At 41.8% G+C, this 24,350-nt stretch overlaps 1 protein-coding gene across 2 annotated transcripts in view; it reads right to left on the reverse strand.

Annotated features, from left to right (window-relative positions):
• The window catches only part of VPS13B (vacuolar protein sorting 13 homolog B), a 1,018,523-nt gene that overhangs the window by 977,898 nt on the left and 16,275 nt on the right, over positions 1-24,350 (reverse strand). For both annotated transcript variants that reach the window (XM_038744561.1, XM_038744562.1), the window contains exon 2: positions 21,044-21,187. In XM_038744561.1, the coding sequence (XP_038600489.1) occupies positions 21,044-21,187 (144 nt within the window). The remainder of the gene's footprint in view (positions 1-21,043; positions 21,188-24,350) is intronic.

Genomic DNA, 24,350 nt, shown 5'->3' on the forward strand with positions numbered 1-24,350 from the left:
CAAAGATTGTGGGCTCAAGTGCTTTGGACAAGTAATCGAAGATGTGTCAGTCACACCACAGGGGAAAAAAAGGGAGTGCTCTTTCTCTACCACTGGCTTTTTTGCTCATTCAATATTTTCACTGTGAATTATTTATGTTTTTAAAGAGAATTCAGGGGCTCCTGATAACTGGTTATGTAAGAGAGAAAACTGAAAAGGGAAAGGCACTTTCACGGTTTATTGGGCACCATAAATGTTACACTAGCTTACCTTCTAGGTAATAGCTATTTCCAATAAACCATAAGCTTATGGTCCATGTAGTTTTCAGAAACTAAGAGCATAATGAAAGAACAGTTTATATCAGCTTTGGCCTTCAACATTCTAGTGCCTAATTGTTAAAATGACAATTTTACAATAGTCCCTTCTTACATATGATTGTACTTTCTGATACAGTGCCCAACTTCCCCATCTCAGGGAAAATAAAATTTAAAACTGTCAAAACTTAAGACCTCCTGACCATTAGGTTTTTCTCTCAAGTCAATAATAGTTAGGGAACCTAGGAATTGACACAATTCCAGTTTCCAAGAACCACAATATTTTCCTACATTATATCTCTTCCCATGAAGAGTGCAGTGCACCTCTAAAGGGAAGTAGCAAGTGTTTAGCACAATAATTTGACAGCATTCCACAGTTTGTTTACACAAAAGGCTGAAATGTTTAAACACTCCTTTTATGATGAAGATGATTACTTAAACATTTTCAAGAAAGTCATTTACCCCATAAAGTGACAAAATTAGTCATTTACAAATACCCAGTTTTTTTCATGGCTTCTTATGATTTTAACAAATAGTTTCTCATTCTGAAACAAACAGGACATGGAATTTTTAAGCTATACCATAAAAATACGATGCTTCGTTATAGAAAAGTTTTATGTAGCAAAAATCATGTCCAAAAATTTAAAATCCTTTGAAGCACTTTCATTCTTGATGCTTAAAATGGCTAAATGTTCATAAGTGTTAAGGCCGATAGTGTGATGACAAGAGCCTGAGGGAGTATGTGGGTGGGTGGGGAGGGGGGATGTGGAGAGGGAGGAGGAGGAGGAGAAGGAGGACTCTGCAGTTCAAACAGTTCAATGACAAATGACAGCTTTTCTAATTGTTTAGTCTTCTGGAAAGATCTCTATCTTCAGAAAAGGCATTCAAAGTACAGTGAATTCTTTGTCTTAAAATTCCCAGTCCGACCACAGACCTAATAAAGATGTAAACCCTTTTAACACCCTGTTATTAAAGAAACGCACCATCAATAGCACTCAGGGCTATGTTGAGCTAATTTCAAAAGGATTACAGGCCATACCATGAAACAAGGAACTCTGAAGTACCAAGATGTCGACACTACAGTGTTACGAAAGCAGTCTTCAGCACCAACCGGACTAGACTTTGAAAACTACCTGTTAATTCAGAAACCCAGAAGATTTCATCAAGAAGCAGCGTGGCTCAGTGGCAAGAGCCCGGGCTTGGGAGTCAGAGGTCATGGGATCAAATCCCGGCTCCACCACTTGTCAGCTGTGTGACTTTGGGCAAGTCACTTAACTTCTCTGTGCCCCAGTTACCTCATCTGTAAAACGGGAATTAAGACTGTGAGCCCCTTGTGGGACAACCTGATCAACTTGTATCCTCCCCAGAGCTTAGAACAGTGCTTTGCACAAGTAAGCGCTTAATAAATACCATTATTATCAAGAACTAGTCGGGGAAAAAAAAGAAAAAAATTGCTAACAACAAATTGGCCTTTATAATAATAATTGTGGTATTAGTTAAGCGCTTACTATGTGCCAGGCATGGTACTTAGCGCTGGGGTGGATATAAGCAAATCAAGTTGGACATAGTCCCTGTCCCATGTGGAGCTCAAAGTCTCAATCCCCATTTTACAGAGGAGGGAACAGAGAAGAACAGTGCTTTGCACATAGTAAGCGCTTAATAAATGCCATTATTATTATTATAAGTGACTTACCCAAGGTCACAAAGCAGACAAGTGGTCTTATTCTGATGGTATTGACGCCTCTCTACCTGTTTTGTTGTCTGTCTCCCCCTTCTAGACTGTGAGCCCATTGTTGCGTAGGGACCATCTCTATATGCTGCCGATTTGTACTTCCCAAGCGCTTAGTCCAGTGCCCTGCACACAGTAAGTGCTCAATAAATACGATTGAATAAATGAATGAAGAGGTGGAGTCAGAATTAGAAGCTGCTTTCTGTTATTCCAGCCAAAAAATAAATCATGCGAAAATAAGTGATGCTCAGACTGCAAGCTCCTTGTGGGCAGAGAACATGTCTACCAACTCTGTTACACTGTCCTCTCATCACTATGATTATTTGCATGCTTACTATGTGCAGAACACTGTACTAAGCACTTGGAAGAGTACAATGCAACAGAGCAGGTAACACATTCCCGGACCAGAAGATGAGAAGCAGCGTGGCTCAGTGGAAAGAGCCAGGGCTTGGGAGTCAGAGGTCATGGGTTCTAATCCCGGCTCCACCCCTTATCAGCTGTGTGACTTTAGGCATGTCACTTCACATCTCTGTGCCTCAGTTCCCTCATCTGTAAAATAGGGATTAGGTCTGTGAGCCCCACAAGGGGCAGCCTGATCACCTTGTACCTACTCCAGCTCTTAGAACAGCGATTGAAACATAGTACGCACTTAACAAATACCATTATTATTATTATTATTAATGCTCTAGAGTTTAGAGTTCTGTACTCAATATAATAATAATAATAATAATGGCATTTATTAAGCACTTACTATTTGCAAAGCACTGTTTCAAGCGCTGATTGACTGATCCATGCAGCAGTGTTTAGTACAGACTGAAAGGGAGAGAAGTGGCGGCCGGGAGTCCAGTGAGGAGGCCAAAAATGAATCTAGCCATAGTATAACAAGAATGCAGGCCAGGGCAGTAGTAGGTTGGATGGGGAGGAATCAGTCAATCTAGTAAATTTTGCACAGGAAGAAACTGCAAAATTTTGCAGTAGATGGAATGTGACAGTTGAAAGATAATGAGGAGTTCAAGGATGAGACTAAGATTGGAAGTTTCTGGGACAAAGAGGGTGGTGGTGGTTATAACAGATAGGGAAAGTTAGGAGTGGATTTATGAAAGTAAGTAGTTCAGTGCTAGACCTGTTAAGCTTGAAGTATCTGTGGGACATAATAATAATAATAGTGGCATTTTGAAGTGCCACGCACTCTACTAAGCGCTGGGATGGATACAAGCAAATCGGGTTGGACCCAGTCAACAGGACAGCTAAGTGAAGATGTCCTGGGGGCAATTTAGATTTGGGAGATGGCAGGTTGGAGAAGAGGTCTCCCTTAAGTGGTAGATTGAGGAGTCAACACATAAAAAGAGTAGCTGAAACCAGGTGAGCAAATCACACCCCCAGTAGAGTCTAAAGACAAGGGGACTGAAACCCAGGCTTGCAGGACACCTACAGTTACATGAGAAAAAGCAGCAACATGGCTTAGAGAAGCAGACTGGCTCAATGGAAAGAGTACAGGCTTGGGAGTCAGAGGTCATGGGTTCAAATCCCAGCTCCGCCAACTGTCAGCTGTGTGACTTTGGGCAAGTCAACTTCTCTGTGCCTCAGTGACCTCATCTGTAAAACGAGGATGAAGACTGTGAACCTCACGGGGGACAACTTCATCACTCTGTATCCTCCCCAGCACTTAGAACAGTGCTTTGCACATAGTGCTTAATAAATGCCATTATTATTATTATTATTATTTTGTGGATAGAGCACGGGCCTGTGAGTCAAAAGGCCACAGGTCCTAATCCCAGCTCCGCCACTTGGCTGCTGTGTGACCCTGGGCAAGCCACTTCATTGGGCCTCACTTCCCTCATCTGTAAAATGGGGATTAAGACCGTGAGCACCACGTGGGACAGAGACTGTGTCCAACCCGATCTGCTTGTATCCACCCCAGTGCTTAGTACTGTGCCTGGTACATAGTAAGTGCTTAACAAAATACTATAATTATGAGAAGGTGCAGTCAGACAGGAGACAAGAATGTGCAAAGCAGTGTCCTAGGTGCAGTCAGACAAGTTAGCATCACATCAGCAAAACCAAGGCCTAGAAGTGTTTCGATGAGGACGGAATGGTCTTCGTTCTCCGGACGGATCCGGGGGGAAGAGAACTGGTCTACACAATCAAAGGCCGCTGAAAGGTCAAGGAGGATTAGGACACCCTAGAGCTCCTTATGATTATAAGGAGGTCATTGGTGAGCTAAGAGTACACCATCCATGTGGAAAACCTGATTGAAGACAGGTGACAGAGAGCAGTGGTGTGGCTTCATGGAAAAAGCACGGGCTTGGGAGTCAGAAGACGTGGGTTCTAATCCTGGCTCTGCCAATTGTCTGTTGTGTGACCTTGGGCAAGCCACTTAACTTCTATGTGCCTCAGTTTCCCCATCTGTAAAATGGGGATGAAGACTGTGAGACCCACGTGGGACAACCTGATCACCGTGTAACTACTTAGGGCTTAGAACAGTGCTTGGCACATAGCAAGTGCTTAACAAACATTATTATTAAATGGAGGCAGTGGGTCTACATTACTTGTTCCTGGAGTTTGGATAGGAATGAGAGAAGGGAGAGAGATGGGAATATAGCTGGAGAGAGCTATAGGATCAGCAGAGAGTGTTTTTAGTATATGGGAGACGTAAGTATGTCCTACCTCCAGCCTGAAATGCCCTCCCTCCTCAAATCCACCAAACTTGCAGACTTCCCCCCTTCAAAGCCCTACCGAAAGCTCACCTTCTCCAGGAGGCCTTCGCTAACTAGGCTCCCCTTTTCCTCTGCTCCCCCTCCCCATCACCCCTTTGCCCTACTCCCTTCCCCGTCCCACAGCACTTGTGTATCTGTGTACGTATTATCATTACATTAATGATTTGTATAAAGTGATAATTTGTATTTATAATGATTTTACTGATGCCTGTTTACTTGTTTTGACGTCTGTCTCCCCCCTTCTAGACTGTGAGCTCACTGTGGGGAGAGATTGTCTCTATTTGTTGCTGAATTATACCTCCCAATCGCTTAGTACAGTGCTCTGCACACAGTAAACACTCAATAAATACGATTGATTGAACGAATGAATGAATGAAAGTATGTTTGAAGCAAAAAGGAAGAAGTGTGACCTAGTGAAGAGAGCACAGGCCTGAGAGTCAGAAGGACCTGGGTTCTAATCCTGGCTCTGCCACTTGTCCTCTATGTGACCTTGAGCAAGTCATTTCTCTTCTCTGTGCCTCGTGACCTCATCTGTAAAATGGGGATTAAGACTGGGAACCCCATGAGAAACAGGGACTGTGTCCAACCTGATTAGCTTGTATCTTCCCCAGTTCTTAGTACAGTGCCTGGCACATAGCACGCGCTTGCACATAGAGAAGCAGCGTGGCTCAGTGGAAAGAGCCCGGGCTTTGGAGTCAGAGGTCAAGGGTTCAAATCCCAGCTCTGCCACTTGTCAGCTGTGTGACTGTGGGCAAGTCACTTCACTTTTCTGTGCCTCAGTTCCCTCATCTGTAAAATGGGGATTAAGACTGTGAGCCCCCCGTGGAACAACCTGATCACCTTGTAACCTCCCCAGTGCTTAGAACAGTGCTTTACACATAGTAAACGCTTAATAAATGCCATTATTATTATGCACTTAAATATCACAATTATTATTGTTATTACAGAAAGGAGTCAGAGTGAAAAGTTTAAGATAGTCAGGGAGGGCAGTTGGGGGATAGGCCTTTAGGATATGGATTAACAACCTTTTCTTGCAGCAGAGCCAAACAAAATGAAAACTTTCAGTTTTGCTGCTGTTGCCAAGAACCAATCATACCATTTATAAACCCCCAGATGACAATTTCATTCTGTCAGACTGAACATGATGCAATGTGGAAGATATTGGGTCCATTGTTGCTTAATGGTCTCAGCTGTTGTCGCCCGTGGGGACAGGAGGGGCCAATTTCAACTACATGTCTACAGAAGAGCACACCGCACGATAACCACATTTGAGGAACATAATACGGTTGCACTGTGGGGTAAGCCTGAGGCAGACAAACCCACAATTTACGAGCATCACATGAGAGAGAAAATAGCTTCTGCTACATCATGGAAATTGTGTTCTTGAAGAGCATGATATAACAACTACTGATTTCACTGGGAATGAATGGCTTAGGAGGTAGATGGTTTTAAGGTATCACCTCGACTGACGTTTTTGGATAGCAATTTTCAACTGACGGTTTTTGATACAAATTCCTACATGGTGATGCTTTACAGCCTTGTCATTCAACATTACTTAACTGCCTTAAAACCTGTAAAAATCACAAGAATAGAAAACACTGTACAATAAGACCGAGTGATAGGCTGAGAAGAATAGCAGCATTGTATCTTGATCCATGGGGTGAACACAACCATTTTATTCTTAAGCCATAGATAATTGTCCAAGTTGTGAATCATGTTAACCCAGAACAGACTAGCGTTAAGGGAAGAATGTTCCCTATTCTTCTATCACGTTCAACCCAAATTGGGCAGTGAAAACACGTGATAACAGAAATTTATATTTTTATGAAGAATTATTACCAAATGTCATTAAGTCATTTCCAATTCATAGCGATTCTGTGGACATATTTTCTCCAGGACGACCTATCTTCGGCCACAATCCGTAACCTTGTTAACAGTTCTTCCATAATCACTATGGTTTGTAACCATCTAGCTGCTGTCTGCCTCATGTCTTCCCTGGACTTTTCTTTGGATTAGTGTCTTCTCCAGAAAATAAACAATGTATAATCTTAGGAAAAGGATTGTAGCTTAGTGTTGGTTTCTGACTTTAAAATAATAATATGATATTGGATTACATAATAAAAATAATAATTATGATGAAGGGGTTTAATCACTTGCTATATGCCAACCACTGTACTAAGAGCCGTGGTTCACACACAACAATCATATATTGGACAGAGTCCCTGTCCCACAATGGGCTCAAATCTAAGAGAAAGGGAGACAAAGCATTTCATTCCCATTTTACAGATGAAGAAACCAAAGCACAGAAAAGTTAAGTGATTTCCCCATAGTCACAAACCTGTCAAGTAGTAAAGCCAGGGCTAGAATCTGGCTTTAACAACTCTCAACCTTGAACTCTTTCCACTCAGGGAAAGAATATTAGACTGGGAATCAGAAAACTTGGTTTCTACTCACTGCTGCTGACTGCAAGGCTTTAGGTAAGCCAATTCTGGGTCTCTGTTACCTTTTCTGCAATTTAGGAACCATAATACCTTTCCCTATATTTTTTACAAGGATATCAGACATGATTTGTGTGAAAATTCTTCAGAAGATGCCATAGAACACACCCCCTCTAGACTGTGAGGTTATCACGGGCAAGGGCTGTGTCTGTTGTTACACTGTACTCTCCCAAGGGCTTAGTACAGTGCTTTGAACTCATTAAGCAATCAAAAACTATGACTGAATGAATGAATCTTATTTCAGTATCATCTGGGCTCCTGAAGAAAAAAAACTGGGTGACATTAAGTTGTTTAAATATGCTATATTGAGCGAATTGGTTTTAACTCATGTCACTAGTTACTCCTCACAACTACACTTTTAAATGGGCGTATTACACCCTCCACACTGCAGATAAAGGAAAAGGTCAAACCAAGAAAAATTAAAACACGGCCCCACAGTCATGATCACATTAGTGGAAAAATAAACTTATGTGTTTCACCTTTGAAGTTATCAAGGCACAATAGATTTTTTTAAAAAAAAGTTAATACGGAATCTGAAATCATAGTCATCAGCAGGAAACAGAAGTAAAAGCTGTCCAGTTTAACCTACCGATCTGTCCTTAATTCACCCCACTTCGTACGACATTGTAGGGCTCTTATTCAAGTGACAGAGCTAAAAATTGAACATGGAAGAGATGTCGGCCGAGATAACTTCTTCCAGATGTCAAAAATCCAAGACTTTAAATGAAATTTAAGAATGGAATTAACAAAACACTTCATTATGTGTAATAACCTGAAATGGGCTACAGGGCAAAGGTGCCAAGGCAAACTATGATGATTGGGGGGAAAAAAATAAACCACTATCATGACACACCTTATTGCAAGTGTATGGTCAAAAAGAATGTAATCAAGTGGGACAACCTCTTGCCCTGAATACTGCTCAAATTATATAGGAATATTTTCTCAAATATGAAGCTTGTTTTAAACACTGAAACAAAAAGGTTTTCAGAGGACTTTTACAGAGTAGCATGGAAAATGCTCCTTTCCTATGATGTGGCATGCCCTTTTCTCTGATACTGGTTATATTTAGCTGCTCAATACAAAACTAAAGCACTACAGTTTGGCACAAAGTGTCAGCGTTTCAGTTAACCTGGGATTCTGAGTTCAGGGACCACTGATCGACAGCCCAGATGGTTTGGATTGCTGCCTGCAGGGCAGGACTTGAGCTTTCCGTTCGCTCTCTTTATTTTCAGCTATTCTATGAATTAAAACATTACTGCAATCAAGTTAACTATATCAACATTACAACTGTTTTTCATCAAGACATGGGGGGAAAAAAGCATTTTTAAAGGAAATGATGTACTGCAAATATACAATGTACTATATACCAAAATAGGAGTCGATTCAGTTGAGAATCAATACCTAAAAATTTCCCAGTGAAGGTTCAAATTGTCTTAGGTGACACTTTGAAGTTATTCTCTTTGTGTCACTTTTTCAGAAGACACTTTACGTGCAAAGAATATATAATATTAACAATGGAATACTCAAACATATTTTGGTTTTCATCTTCTTCCTATAAAGGAGAACCAAGTGGTATCTTCTCATCTGAATATCTATCAGATGTTTACCAGTAAGTATCATGAATTAACCATGCAGCAAAAAAAAAAGAACCAATTCCTTTATATCCATGATTTAATATCCCCCTTCTAGACTGTAAACTCATTGTGGATAGGGAAGGTGTCTACCTACTCTATTATACTGCACTCTCCCAAGTAGTAGTAGTAATAATAATAATAATTATGGTACTTATTAAGCACTGACTCAGTGCAAAGTACTGTTGTAAGGGCTGGAGTAGAAACAAGTTAATCAGATTGGACACAACCCCTGTCTCACATTCATTCATTCAATCGTATTTATTAAGCGCTTACTGTGTGAACAGCACTGTTACTGTGTGCAGAGCACTGTACTAAGCACTTGGGAAGTACAAGTTGGCAGCATATAGAGACGGTCCCTACCCAACAATGGGCTCACGGTCTTAATCCCCATTTTACAGATGAAGGAACTGAGGCCCAGAGAACTGAAGTGACTTGCCCATAGTCACACAGCTGACAAGTGGCGGAGCCGGGATTTGAACCGATGACCTCTGACTCCAAAGCCCGGGGTCTTTCCACTGAGCCATGCTGCTTCATGCTCGCAGTACAGTGCTCTGCATACTGTAACCACTCAACACACACCATTGCTGACAAGCCCGTGCTCTATCCACTAAGCCACGCTGTTGCATGCTCGCAGTACAGTGCTCTGCATACTGTAACCACTTAATACATACCATTGCTGACTATGGCTCACACCTCATTTCCAAACCCAAGAAAGGGACAGGAAAAGTGATTAAATTCATCCATTCAATTGGATTTACTGAACGTTTACTATTTGCAGAGCACCGTACTAAGCACTTGAAAAGTGCAATTCGGCAACAAATAGAGACAATTCCTACCCAACAACGGACTTGGATTAATTTATTCATTCAATCATATTTATTGAGCACTTACTGTGTGCAGCGCACTGTACTAAGCGCTTGGGAAGTACAAGTTGGCAACATAGAGAGACGGTCCCTACCCAACAGTGGGCTCACAGTCTAGAAGATGCATTTCTGTGACAGAACAGTAGGGCCCTACAAATGCATGGCAGGATTAGGGGCACCCAACAGACAGGAGCCTAACATCTCCAACCACATCTGTTATGCATTTATAATAAAAATAATGGTATTTATTAAGCACTTACTATGTGCAAAGCACTGTTCTAAGCGCTGGGGGGGATACAAGGTAATCAGGTTGTCCCACAGGGGGCTCACAGTCTTAATCCCCATTTTACAGATGAGGCAACTGAGGCACAGAGAAGTTAAGTGACTTGCCCAAAGTCACACAGCTGACAATTGGTGGAGCCGGGATTTGAACCCCTGACCTCTGACTCCAAAGCCCGTGCTCTTTCCACTGAGCCACGCGGCTTCCCATTTATATATAAACCTCTAAAATTAGACGACTACAGTGGACATCTTCACCTGAACTTACCCAACGCTTCAACCTTTGAAGACAATGAAAATCTTCATTGAACCCAAGCATCATTTCATTAAAATATCTTGTGGATAAAAGGCAAAACCAAATCACAATCAATTCCAGCCAGGTTAGAGATGTGGGAAGGAGAGGCTCAAGCTACAGCCACACGTCAGCAATGGTGGGGGATAGAGAGAAAACCAGAAAAAACATCAGGCCTAGACAGATGTGCCTTAGTGGCCAGAGAGTCAGAAGGACCTGGGTTCTAATTCCGCTCTGCCACTGGTCTGCTATGTCACTTCTCTGTGCCTCAGTCACCTCATCTCTAAAATGGGGATTAAAACTATGAGTCCCATGTGGGACACCGACTAATTTTTTTTAAAGCTTTCACCCCATTTTATTAACGATTCCCACTTCTGGTATAAAAAGCAGCAAATATTTCAGGAAACAAGGACCACACAAGCAGTTTACACATTTAAACAGGTGTGGTATGACAGTTTTTGCAGAGCAGGAGGTTATTAATACATGGAGTATTAATTAAAGTCTCAACCAAAGTTGTTGAGACTTTGGTAAACTACTACTTGGAAAGGCTCAAATTGAAGTCCCCGGTGTTTTTTAATTTTGTACAAATTAGTAGTATAAAGTATATGAACCCCTCCACCCATCTCAATTACAGGGCAAATTATCCAAAGAGCCAAAACAGAGGACAAAATGGACTCATTTATCACAAAAGGAAAAAAAATGGGAGGAAAAGGCAGGTAATAGACAATCTTTCCACATTTAGATCATCTGTAGTCATATTTGTAGTTGTTAGCTACAGTTGGTTATGTCTTCAACTTTTCTCAAAAGTCCCCTATATAATTTAGCCCCAAATTAGCCAACCCCTCTCATTTCTCATTTTAGACTGTGAGCCCACTGTTGGGTAGGGACTGTCTCTATATGTTGGCAATTTGTACTTCCCAAGTGCTTAGTACAGTGCTCTGCACATAGTAAGCACTCAATAAATACGATTGATGATGATGATGATTTCCAAATACCTACTGATTTCAAAGTTGCTATCACTTTCTCTAACTTTACACATCTTCGGATGGAAATGCAGTTCATCGAAGTGGCATTTCTTCTCACCAATCCGCTTGAAGCTGCTTTGGCCTACCCTAGCTCATGACCAAGTCTCTTCAAAACCAACTCCGACAGATTCAGATGCAGTCAGAATGCTGAGGGGACTGATTTTCTGGGCCTAAATTCCTAGTAAAGTCATGTAAATATCTAATGCTAACTATAGATTATAAATTATGTATTTATATTATTGTCTGTCTCCCTTTCTAGACTGAAAGCTCGGTATGGGTAGGGAATGTGTCAGCTTATTCCGTTGTACTGAACTCTCCCAAGTGCTCAGTGTACAGTGCTATGCACACAGTAAGTGCTCAATAAATACCATTACTTGCTTGGCTGATGTTACTGGCATGTCAGAATAAACTATTTCGTAAATGAGATGAAGTCAGGCCTGCAGAGAACTAAATATTCTTGCATTTGGACAGGGCGTCCAGCTCTACATCCCATTTCTTTGTCTGCCTGCTGGGACCGATTTAAGGAGGAGACTGCAGAAAGGGGATTAAGACCAGGTTGGGATGTCACACGTGACCCCCCCCTTTGCCCAGTGCATCAATGCCACCACACTCCCCACCCCCTAATCCTCAAGGAGTTCCAATACAAAAGCCTTCCACACCAGGCTGGATGAATGGCCAAGAGCTCTAGATGTGTGAGATTCAAACAAGAGAGGGAAAGGATGAGGATTTATGCTTGTGTGCTTCCTCTAGGGCTCTCTGAAGGCCAGCACGAGTGGCCCATTTGGATGGAAATAAGGAAGAGCTACAGTTGTGACCAAGCTAGTTTTCTTGGTTAAAAAAATAAGGATGAGCCCTGAATGGGCCAATTCATTGGCTAGGTAGAGGTTGTTCAAATTCTTTTTTCCAACAGCTCATGAGAAATATAGCTCCTCTCACCCATTCATTCATTCAGTCGTTTTTATTGAGTGCTTAGTGTGTGCAGAGCACTGTACTAAGCGCTTGGAAAGTATAATTCGGCAACAGATAGAGACAATCCCTACCCACGAATGGGCTCACAACCCACACAGCCTGCATCGGCACCATCTGTTCCAAAGAGCATTTGATTGCCTTGGTGTTAGTATCCTTTCTGGTCCTCTGGATTCTTCTACTGCCCGATTTCTTCCTCCTCATTCTGTCTCTCCTAATCTCCTCCACGACTCCTCTCTTACTTTATGAGTAATAATAATGATGGTATTTGTTAAGCGCTTACTATGTGCCAAGCACTATTCTAAGTGCTGAGCAAGAGTAAGAGATTCAGGTAATCTTTAGTTCCAACCTATCCCTTCTCCCCCTGCAACTGACCCTCCCTTGCAGTAAAATCTATCAATAGCATTAACTGAGTGCTTACTGTGTACAGAGCACTGAACTAAGCGCTTAGGAAGCTACAACTGGGTTGAGATCCCTACCCAAGAGGACTTTACAGTATAGGGGGGAGAAAGACAGTAAAATGAATCACAGCAAGGGGAAACAGAGTGTAAAGATACATACCTAAGTGCTTTGAGGTGAATATTAAGTGCTTAAGGGGTACAGATCTGAGTCCAGAAGTAATGCAGAGAGGAAGGTGGATGGGGGGAAAATGAGGGGTTAGTCGAGGAAGGCTTCTTGGAGGAGGTATGATTTCAGGAGGGCTATGAAGGTGGGAGCATAGTGGTCTGTTGGATATCTAAGGGGAAGGAGTTCCAGGCTCAAAGGAGGACAGGGACAAGGGATCTGCAGAAGAATAAACAAGACAGAGGTACAGAGAATAGGTTGGCTTTAGGGCAGTCAAGTGTGCAAGCTGGGCTACAGGAGTTCAACAAGGTAAGGTGGGGTGGAGAGACCTGATTGAGGGACTTAAAGAACATGGTATAAGGAGTTTATCTGATGTGCAGATGGATGAGCTGTTAAGACCTCAGGTTTCAACATAGACATAGTAAAATATTATTAGCCCAGGGTAAGATGCTAAGCAAGCATTGTGGGGGAGTGACCAAACCATAGTTGAAGCTACCTTGTGGCTCTATGAACTCGTTTTGTACTGTAATATACGTTGGCATCATTGTGGTGCTGTTCTGTTTACAGGGAGAAATATACTTGATAAAGGTCAGTTCATGCATAGTACATAGACTATTCAAGTTGGTTGCACTGTCAACTCTCTATACTGTGAGCTCATTTGGGGCAGGGACTGTGCCTGTTTGTTGCACTGTATTCTCTCAAGCGCTCAGTACAGTGCTTTGCACACGGTAAGTACTCAATAAATATCTCAGAGCCGGAGGAAATACTGTTACTGATGTTCATTTAGCTTTAATTCTATTTGTTCTGATGACTTGACACCTGTCCACATGTTTTGTTGTCTGTCTCCCCCTTCTAGACTGTGAGCCCGTTGTTGGGTAGGGACTGTCTCTATATGTTGCCAACTTGTACTTCCCAAGCGCTTAATACAGTGCTCTGCACACAGTAAGCGCTCAATAAATACGACAATGAATGAATGAATGAATAAATAATGGCATGAGAAGAATTTCTAAGTCACAACTATTGATCTTGGGCAAAAACTGCCTGAAAAGTGGATGATTTAGAGAACAGGCAGCACGTGACAGGTACAGGTCAACAAGCGCTTAGTACAGTGCACTGCACACAGTAAGCACTCAATAAATATCATTAAATGAATAAGATACGGTCAGTAGAAGGTTGGATCTTTCCATTCTGAAGCATCTAATTTTAGGAAATCTGGGGCTTCTTAGTCTTTGAATAGTATGGTACTGGAAATTCCCTTGAAAACAAACACGGCTGACAAGCAACATACAACTTCAACTACAACTGCCATAGTTCCGGGATATTTAATGTAGCTCCACCTGTAAGGTTGCTCATAACATTATCATATACAGAAAGATTCCTCCCAGTGAAGCCTTGGATTTCACAGTTTCAACAAGAGCTTACAACACTTCTGCTTAATAAGCGTTTTCAGTGCCTTTGGTGGAAAACAAGCAAGTCTCTTTGGACTTCAAAATGACTTCTGAGGCGAGGAGAAACACTGTCACTCTCAAGGTGATTGGTGGGTGGGGAAACCAAGAGTCTTCAGCCTTTCTGTTCTAATTTCACCTGTCACAGAATCTTTGAAATCCAAAGTTATCAAACAAGAGATGATTTTGTGCAGTTAGGCCACCTAAAGAATGGGTGATATCACTCAATGCTATTTTCTCCTTAGGAAGGACTGAAACGACCCTATCAGTCCTTCCAACTGAATCACTGAAAGAAACCTCCTCCAAAGTAAACTGAAACCCCCATTTTAACTTGTCCAGACAAAAGGGTCTAAAGGAAAAACAAATCACTCCAACATGCCTTTACTAGGGCAAAAACTTCAATGACTTATGGTTTGAAGACTACAGATGGTAGTTCAGGAGTGCAGCTTCCATCAAAGAGTGAATGGCCGCTAAACATCTGAGAAAGATCTTGGAGGAAACTCATTTGATGCTAAATGACTTAAAAAGGTATTGTGAGCACATGTGATTGGAAATTAGATAAATGAATATCTGTGAAGACAAAAGCTGGAACATCATACACCAATGAACCACAACTGATTGTAAATAATATGGCTTACAGGATTCTGATGAAACAGTAACAGCAATGCAAAGCAAAGGTCACTGGTTTTGCATTAAAATGCTAGAAATAATATACCGTGGGTTTTGGTTTGAAACCTGAGGGAGACTAGAGGCATAGAATCTGAAATACCCTACATACATTGTACAAGTTTATCAGCAGCCCTAAATTACTGAAGGAGAGCACACCTCCTCCAGGAGGCCTTCCCAGACTGAGCCCCCTTTTTCCTCTCCTCCTCCCCATCTCCCCCACCCTACCTCCTTCCCCTCCCCACAACACCTGCATGTTTGTACAGATTTATTACTTTTTGACTTGTACGTATTTACTATTCCATTTATTTTGTTAATGATGTGCATATAGCTTTATTGCTCTTTATTCTGATGACTTGACACCTGTCCACATGTTTTGTTGTTGTCTGTCTCCCCCTTCTAGACTGTGAACCCGTTGTTGGGTAGGGACCGTCTCTATGTTGCCAACTTGTACTTCCCAAACACTTAGTACAGTGTTCTGCACACAGTAAGTGCTCAATAAATATGATTGAATGAATGAATGAAATGAAGGATCATACTCATAGCTACTTGGGCTCTTGGCTGCTGAACAGACAATCAAAGATAAACCCAGAGAGGGGAAAAAAAGGAAGGGAAGAGCAAAAATATAAAGGTTAAAAAAAAGTTTTTCTCCTGTGAATTCACACTTTCAGTGAAGCAGGATTAGGAGACAATCCAGACTTTGACAACAAAGTAGTATCTCCTAACCAGCTGACTGTATTTTTCTTTTATCTGCCTTTTCAAGATTCAACCAACGGTCTTTACTGAGCACTTACTGTGTACAGAGCACTGTACTAAGCACTTGGGAAAGTACAATACAAGAGAGTTGGTAAATAGGCTCCCTGCCCACATTGAGCTTACAGTCTGAAAGGGGAAACAGATATTAATATAAATAATTTATACAATACAATTTATAGATATGTAATAATTGTGGTAGTGGTTAAGCACTTACTATGTGCCAGGCACTGTACTAAGCGCTGGGGTGGATACAAGCAAATTGGGTTGGACACAGTCACTGTCCCATATAGAGCTCAGTCTTAATCCCCATTTTACAGATAACAGACCCAAAGAAGTGAATTGACTTGTCCAAGACCACAAAGCAGGCAAGTGGCAGTCATTCATTCATTCAATTGTATTTACTGAGGCAGAATTGGAACCCATGACCTTCTCACTCCCAGGCCTGTGCTCTCTCTACTAAGGCAAGCTGCTGCTGCAAAATCCTGTGGGGTTGAGGGTGGGGCAACTACCAAAGGCCCAGAGGTCAATAAGTAAAAAAAGTACAAGTTACTCCCTGCTTTTGCATTACTTGTAACCAGCCCAAATGTAAATTTGCGGCAGGTTGCTACTCATTCAGAAGCAGTGTGGCTCAGTGGAAAGAGCACGGGCTTTGGAGTTAGAGGTCGTGGGTTCCAATCCCAGCTCTGCCACTTGTCAGCTGTGTGACCTTAGGCAAGTCACTTCACTGGGCCTCAGTTACCTCATCTGTAAAATGGGGATTAAGACTGTGAGCCCCACGTGGAACAAACCCATTACTTTGTATCTACCCCAGCGCTTAAAAGAATGCTTGGCACATAATAACTGCTTAACAAATACCATCATTATTATTATTATTATCTCTGCTGGCCAGAGAAGCCCCACGCTGCCCTCATCCTTCTTCACTGAGAGGGTGGCCAGGTCCTTATCCCAGTTACTTGTCCGACAGCTAGCCCTCCTAAATTCCTTGAGATTATGACCGTCTGGCTTCTCTCTGCCCCTCAGAAAGCATCACAAGTTACTATTCCTTCTCAACTTTTTTCTTTTACACAATATGCTTTCAATTCATACCAAAACGGTCTCTTGAGAAAACCGAATGCCATTTAAAAAATTCAAAATAATTTAATTCTGCTTCCTTCTCGGGCTCTGAGTAACCAAAACAAGTACAGCATGGAGTAATGGATAAAAAATGGGGCTGGGTGTCAGAAGTTAATGGGTTATAATCCCAGCTCCACCACTTGGCTGTTGTGAGCCCCACATGGGTCAGAGACTGTTTGCAACTCAATTTGCTTTTATGGTACAGTGGTACATATGGTACAATATGGTACAATGCTTGGTACAGTGCCTGACACATAGTAAGCGCTTAAATACCACCTTTAATATCATTATTATATACTTTCTTCTATTCTCCAAGACCAGACTTGTGTGTTCTCAAACCTCTTGTACAGAGCACCCTGGAATTCCTGTAGCTGCTGTCCCTCTCTCCCGGAATGGATCCCATCCCATCCACTCCATCCCGTAGGGAACTGCAATTCGGACCTAGTCCGATGCCCAGCAAGGTCCCAACTGGCATCTGGGAGATTAAAAGAAGGAAAGCGTGGAAGGCAAGGACGCATATTCAGGCCTGGCTCTTGTCCCCATAACTCTATTAAGAATTTCTAGTCTCAGCAGTAATAATAACTGGGGTAGTTGCTAAGTACTTACACTGTGTCAAGCACTGTACTAAACACTGAGATAGACAGAAGATAATTAGGTCAGAAAAATTCCCCTTAATACATGGGGCTGACCACCTAAGTGTAAGGGAGAGCAGGTACTGAAACTCCATTTTACTGATGAGAAAACTGAGGCACAGAGAAGGTAAATTACTTGCCTAAGGTCACCCAGCAGGCAAGTGGTAGAGCCAGGATTAGAACACAGGCCCATGCTCCTGCCACTAGGCCACAGCGTTTCTCTGGCACAACAATTTCAACATATGTGTGTGATCTCTAGGGTCCAGGTCTGCCCTTGAGACACCAGATGTCCTAGACTTACATATCAGCTCAATAAATATCCTTACTACTACTATCATATTTATTGAGCGCTTACTGTGTGCAAAGCACTGTACTAAGTGCTTGGGAAGTACAAGTTGGCAACATATAGAGACAGTCCCTACCCAACAGTGAGCTCACAGTCTAAAAGGGGGAGACAGAGAACAAAACCAAACATACTAACAAAATAAAATAGAATAGATATGTACAAGTAAAATAAATTAATAGAGTAATAAATATGTACAAACATATACACAGGAAAGTATCTTAGTGGAAAGAGCACGGGGTGGGGAGTCAGACGCCATGCTTTCTAATCCCAGCACCGCCACTTGTCAGTTGTGTGACTTTGGGCAAGTCACTTCACTTCTCTGTGCCTCAGTTCCCTCATCTGTAAAATGGGAATTAAGATTGTGAGCCCCACGTGGGACAACCTCGTTACCTTGTATCTACACCAGCACTTAGAACAGTGCTTGGCACAGAGTAAGCGCTTAACAAATACCATCTTTATTATTATTCGTAAAGCGCTGACTACGTGCCCAACACTGTCCTGAGTGCCGCGGCAGATTCAAGATACCACTACTACTACCAGACTGAATCGGCATCATGGGCGAACGCTAGCGAGGACCCTCCTCTCCCCTCCAGAGCAGAATCTTAGCCATCTGTCACAAATACTTGCTTTACATTTGTGACATCTGACCTCTCGCTGAATGCACCACAAAATTCAAATTTCACATACCATGCAAGCAGGAAATCTGATCATTCCAGCAGTAGCCACCTGCAAAGTCCAATATCAAATACTAGTTCTGGGCTGCACAGAGTCATGTGCTACAAATCTTTTTCTGCAGCCTCTACAATTAGTCCTAATTTGCGTCTTCTAAAACGTGTTTCTTATGGGACATCTGGCCTTGAATCTTCCACCTTAGCATTGAAAAAATACTTAATGTCTGGATTCGTCCCCCACCCCCAAGTAAGGAATACTGCATGGGTGGCATAATCAAGTGCAGATTTTCCTAAAAATAAATCTTTAAATTCCAAGAATACATTGATTCTCACTACAACCCATTGAAACATTACACTTATATGCTATAGTGCAAAAGAGTTCACTATAATCATAATAACTTTAATCATATATTTCCAAAATTGTGTTGCTAAATATCCAGGTCCGCTTAGTTTTGCCAGAATGCGTGTTTTCACTATGTGTTTTGGACAGACCATGAAAGCAGAAATGGGAAAGATTCTTCCGACGACACACATCTGTCTGGACCCCATGTGACAAGGTGTTAGAACAAATGGTCTCATGCACGTGCACAGCCTCAAACACAGGACAACTATTATAGCACAAATTTTCCTTCACGCAGGTTAAGAAGATGATTTCCACAGTTTAGGAGAACTGGGTAGACATTCAGCACACATGGAATTTCCACAAAAGCCTGTTTTCTCCCCCTTCCCCCTCCGCCTAAAATAAAGCATTCTAAAAGTGGAAGAAGCACTCAAGAAAGAAAAGGCATTTTGATGAAAGAATAAGCTTACAATTATACCTTCTGTATAATGCCCCTAAAAATTAAGGATATTATCAATGTCAAATAATAATATTTCAATAACAGCATTGCTGAATTTTATGCAGTTTTCTAAGAAGCCCTAAAATTTATTCTCAAAAATAAAAACAATTTTACATATACTCATTTCAAATTTTCTTAAAAATGAATAAACAACAAATAGTTGGATTACATAATGAAACTAAAAAAACATCTTCTATCATATACTAGTATGATGGGCAGTGCCAAAACACAAACTCAAGTCAAGAAAGGTATTTCTTGGGTTGTAGAGAAGAAAAACAGTTAAAATGGTATGAGCTCTTGAGATTTTTCTGCTGCCTACCCCAAGAAAAACTGGAAGAGAAAATAACTGACCAGCATTTCACCTAAAGAGAAGAATAAGGGGTCAACAAACTCCGGAGAGATTGGAAAAGAAATACGGTTAGCAGGTAAAATCAGTTTCATTCAAAAAACTACAAGAAACTTTGGTAAAATAATATACATCTCACCGTAATTGAAATACAGCAAGATATATTTTATCCGGATTTTGATACACCATTTGGATTAATTGGTGCTAAACTAGTATTTGCCCCTACTCAACCCAGCAGCAGGCCCCACTCAAATTATACGTCTGGGGAATTTGCACCCATGTTAATGGTGCTGGGGCTACATTACATGAAATCTACAATAAAAATGACCCTCAAAAGCTACATTCAAAGAGTTTACTGAGTGGCTGCTTCCTCAAAGACAGGAATGAGGTCAAATAATTGTGACCAAAACTTAGCCATCTTACAAAAGCACCCCCAGGTCTCAAATAAGCTTCAGTTGGTTACCCATTCATAAGAATAATACCAATTACCACTATTTTCTTCTTCTTTTTTGATGGTATTTGTTAAGCGCTTAACTTTATGCCAAGCACTGTTCGAAGCGCTGGGGAGGATACAAGGTGATCAGGTTGTCCCACGTGGGGCTCACTATCTTAATTCCCATTTTAGAGATGAGGTACCTGAGGCACAGAGAAGTGAAGTGACTTGCCCAAAGTCACACAGCTGACAACTGGCAGAGCCGGGATCTGAACCCATGACATCTGACTCCGAAACCTGGGCTCTTTCCACAGAGCCACACTGCTTCCTAAGTGAGCCCCTTCCTTCCTCTCCCTCTCGACCCCCTCTCCATCCCCCCATCTTACCTCCTTCCCTTCCCCACAACACCTGTAGATATGTATATATGTTTATACATATTTATTACTCTATTTATTTATTTTACCTGTACATATCTATTCTATTTACTTTATTTTGTTAGTATGTTTGGTTTTGTTCTCTGTCTCCCCGTTTTAGACTGTGAGCCCACTGTTGGGTAGGGACTGTTTCTATATGTTGCCAACTTGTATTTCCCAAGCGCTTAGTACAGTGCTCTGCACACAGTAAGCGCTCAATAAATACGATTGACTGATTGATTGCTTACTGTGAGTCAGGCACTGAACTAAACACAGGGGTCGATACAAGATGATCAGGTTGGACACAGTCTCTGTCCCACATGGGGCTCATATTCTAAAGGGGAGGGAGAACAGGAATTTAATCCCTATTTTACAGATGAAGAAATTGAGGCCCAGAGAGGTTAAATGACTTGCCCAAGGTCACACAATAGGTAAGTGGAGCCCACATACAAGGGCAAGTCTGTCAACCTCACATTTTAAGAATGATACATTCTTCAGACATGCAGAATGATAGATTCCTCACCTGTAATCCATCTTTGAGCTTCAGTATGCACTCCATTGTATTGATAGTGATGACTACCGGCTCCGAGCCCAGTTTTGTCCATGGCACGTGGATCCGTAATTCATGAATATGACCGCTTAAAAATGTAAATGGTAATTTCAGCTCCTAAAAAAAAAAGCCCGGAAGTAAACAAAAATTAATTTCAGCTCCAAAGTGTTGTACAAAAGTCCATAAACTAAGTCTAATATTTAAAAATACACCCAACCAGATGCTGCTTTGTCACCAATAATTTGAAATGCCCTTTTCCTAGTCTCAATAGAACAGCAATGAAAATGATCAAAGTACATTTTTTCTAAATTTCTGTATCCCTTACATATTAAAAAAAAACATACATTTAGGGATTGTTTCAATTTGTTGGCGAATTGCAATAATAATAATAACAATGATGATGGTATTTGAAAAGCACTTACTATCAATCCTATTTACTGAGCACTTACTATGTGCAGAGCACTGTACTAAGCGCTTGGGAAGTACAAATTGGCAACACATAGAGACAGTCCCTACCCAACAGTGGGCTCACAGTCTAAAAGGGGGAGACAGAGAACAGAACCAAACATACCAACAAAATAAAATAAATAGGATAGAAATGTACAAGTAAAATAAATAAATAAATAAATAGAGTAATAAATATGTACAACCATATATACATATATACAGGTGCTGTGGGGAAGGGAAGGAGGTAAGATGGGGGGATGGAGAGGGGGACGAGGGGGAGAGGAGGGAAGGGGCTCACTTACTATGTGCCAAGCACTGTTCTAAGCACTGGGGTAGATACAAAAAGTTGTCCCACATGGGGCTCACAGTCTTCATCCCCATTTTCCAGATGAGGTAACTGAGGCCCAGAGAAGTTAACTGACTTGCCCAAAGTCACACAGCTGATAAGTGGAGGAGCCGGGACTAGAACCCACAGCCTCTGACTCTCAAGCCAGGGCTCTTTCCACTAAGCCATGCTGCTTCTCTTGCACTCTCCAAACACTTAGTACGGTGCTCTGCATACAGTAAGCACTCAATAAATGTGACAATTAATATATTAGTTTGCGATTAATGGTATACTGCTGATTAACAACCTTCAGGCACATTCAAGTTGTGATTAACGCCAAGCATCAGAGTCGCCTGGGGCCTTTGGCCAGAGATGTTAAGACAACTTGGTCCACCCCGGCTTGAGAGATCTTCCCAGCCAAGTCCGAGGGAAGGAGAACATCCGTCACATCAGCAGCAAGAAAAATCCGGCCAGGGCCAGAGCTGTTATTCAATCAATCAATCATATTTATTGAGCACTTACTGTGTGCAGAGCACTGTACTAAGCGATTGGGAAGTACAAGTTGGCAACATATAGAGACAGTCCCTACCCAACAGTGGGCTCACAGTCTAAAAGGGGGGCTCACAGTCTAAAAGTCTAAAAGTAATAATAATTACTATTATTCACAGTAATATCTGTTAGACTGTAAGCTCCTTATGGGCAGGGAACCTGTCTGCTAATTCTGTTGTACTGGACTCTCCTAAGCACTTAGTATGGTGCTCTGCACATAGTAAGCACATAGTGCTCAATAAATACCACTGGTTGATTGATTGTGGAGGCAGTAGCTTGGTACCACCCCTTATTCATTCATTCAATCGTATTTATTGAGCACTCACTGTGTGCAGAGCACTGTACTAAGCACTTGGAATGTACAATGCAGCAACAGAGACAGTCCCTACCCAACAACGGGCTCACAGTCTAGAAGTACAATATAACAGAGTTGGTAGACACGTTCCCTGCCAACAAGGATCTTACAGTCTAGAGTCACATCCAGCAGACCACTGCTCCTCCCATTTTCATAGCCCTTTGGAAACACACCTCCTCCAAGAAGCCTTCCATGATCAATATTTCATATTACACCCTATCTGTCCCTTAACTTCATTCATTTATTCATTTATTGAGCGCTTACCGTGTGCTACTAAGTGCTTGGGAAGTACAAGTCGGCAACATACAGAGATGGTTCCTACCCAACAATGGGCTCACAACTAGAAGGGGGAGACAGACAACAAAACAAAACATGTAGACAGGTGGCAAAACCGTCAGAATAAATAGAATTATAGCTATATGCACGTCATTAAGAACAATTTGTGGCCGACTGACCCCATGCCATCAAGGCAGAGGTGGCCACAAGACACCTTATAGGCAGGGAACGTGCCTGCTAATTCTGTTGGGACTGTACTCTCCCAAGCGCTTAGTACAGTGCTCTGCACATAGCAGGCACTCAACAAATGCCGTTGGTTGATTGGGCCCTTAGGAGGTCCAATGGCAGCATCCGTCTAAGACACGTTTTATCAGTAATCCTCTGCTTTTTCTGGCCCCTCTGTCAACCTTCAAAAGTAGAGCTACTTGAGAAGGGTGAAGGATTCGCTAAAATATGAAATTTCCTTACTTCTACATCCACTCTATAAATGCAGTAAGAATGCCGAGGGGTTATCGAGAGTTTCCAGCCTATTTAATTTTCATGGGCATAAGGGGCAGGGAGAGCTCCAGCTATAGAAAAAAACATATTTATAATAATAATACTAATAATAGTATTTCATTCATTCAATCGTATTTATTGAGCACTTACTGTGTGCAGAGCACTGTACTAAGCACTTGAGAAGTACAAGTTGGCAACATATAGAGACGGTCCCTAAGCAACAATGGGCTCACAGTCTAGAAGCGGGAGACAGACAACAAAACATGAAGACAGGTGTCAAGTCATCAGAACAAATAGAATTAAAGCTAAATAAACATCATTAACAGTATTTGTTAAGAACTTACTATGGGCCAGGCACTCCACTATGCACTGAGGTGGATACAAGCAAATCAAGTTGGACACAGTCCCGGTCCCACCTCTCAATCCCCATTTTACAGATAATGATAATAATAATGATAATGTTGGTATTTGTTAAGCGCTTACTATGTGCCAAGCACTGTTCTAAGTGCTGTGGGGGGGGATACAAGGTAATCAAGGTTGTCCCACGTGGGGCTCACAGTCTTCATCCCCATTTTACAGATGAGGGAACTGAGGCCCAGAGAAGTTAAGTTACTTGCCCAAAGTCACAAAGCTGACAAGTGGCAGAGCCAGAATTAGAATCCATGACCTCTGACTCCCAAGCCCGGGCTCTTTCCACTGAGCCACGCTGCTTACAGATGAAGTAACAGGTACAGAGAAGTGACGTGACTTGCCCAAGATCACATAGCAGACAAGTGGCGAAGTCGGGATTAGAACTCATGACCTGATTTACAGGCCCAGGTTCTAACCAC

Source organism: Tachyglossus aculeatus, chromosome 4 (genome assembly GCF_015852505.1).
Source record: "Tachyglossus aculeatus isolate mTacAcu1 chromosome 4, mTacAcu1.pri, whole genome shotgun sequence".
NCBI classification, from domain to species: Eukaryota; Metazoa; Chordata; class Mammalia; order Monotremata; family Tachyglossidae; genus Tachyglossus; species Tachyglossus aculeatus.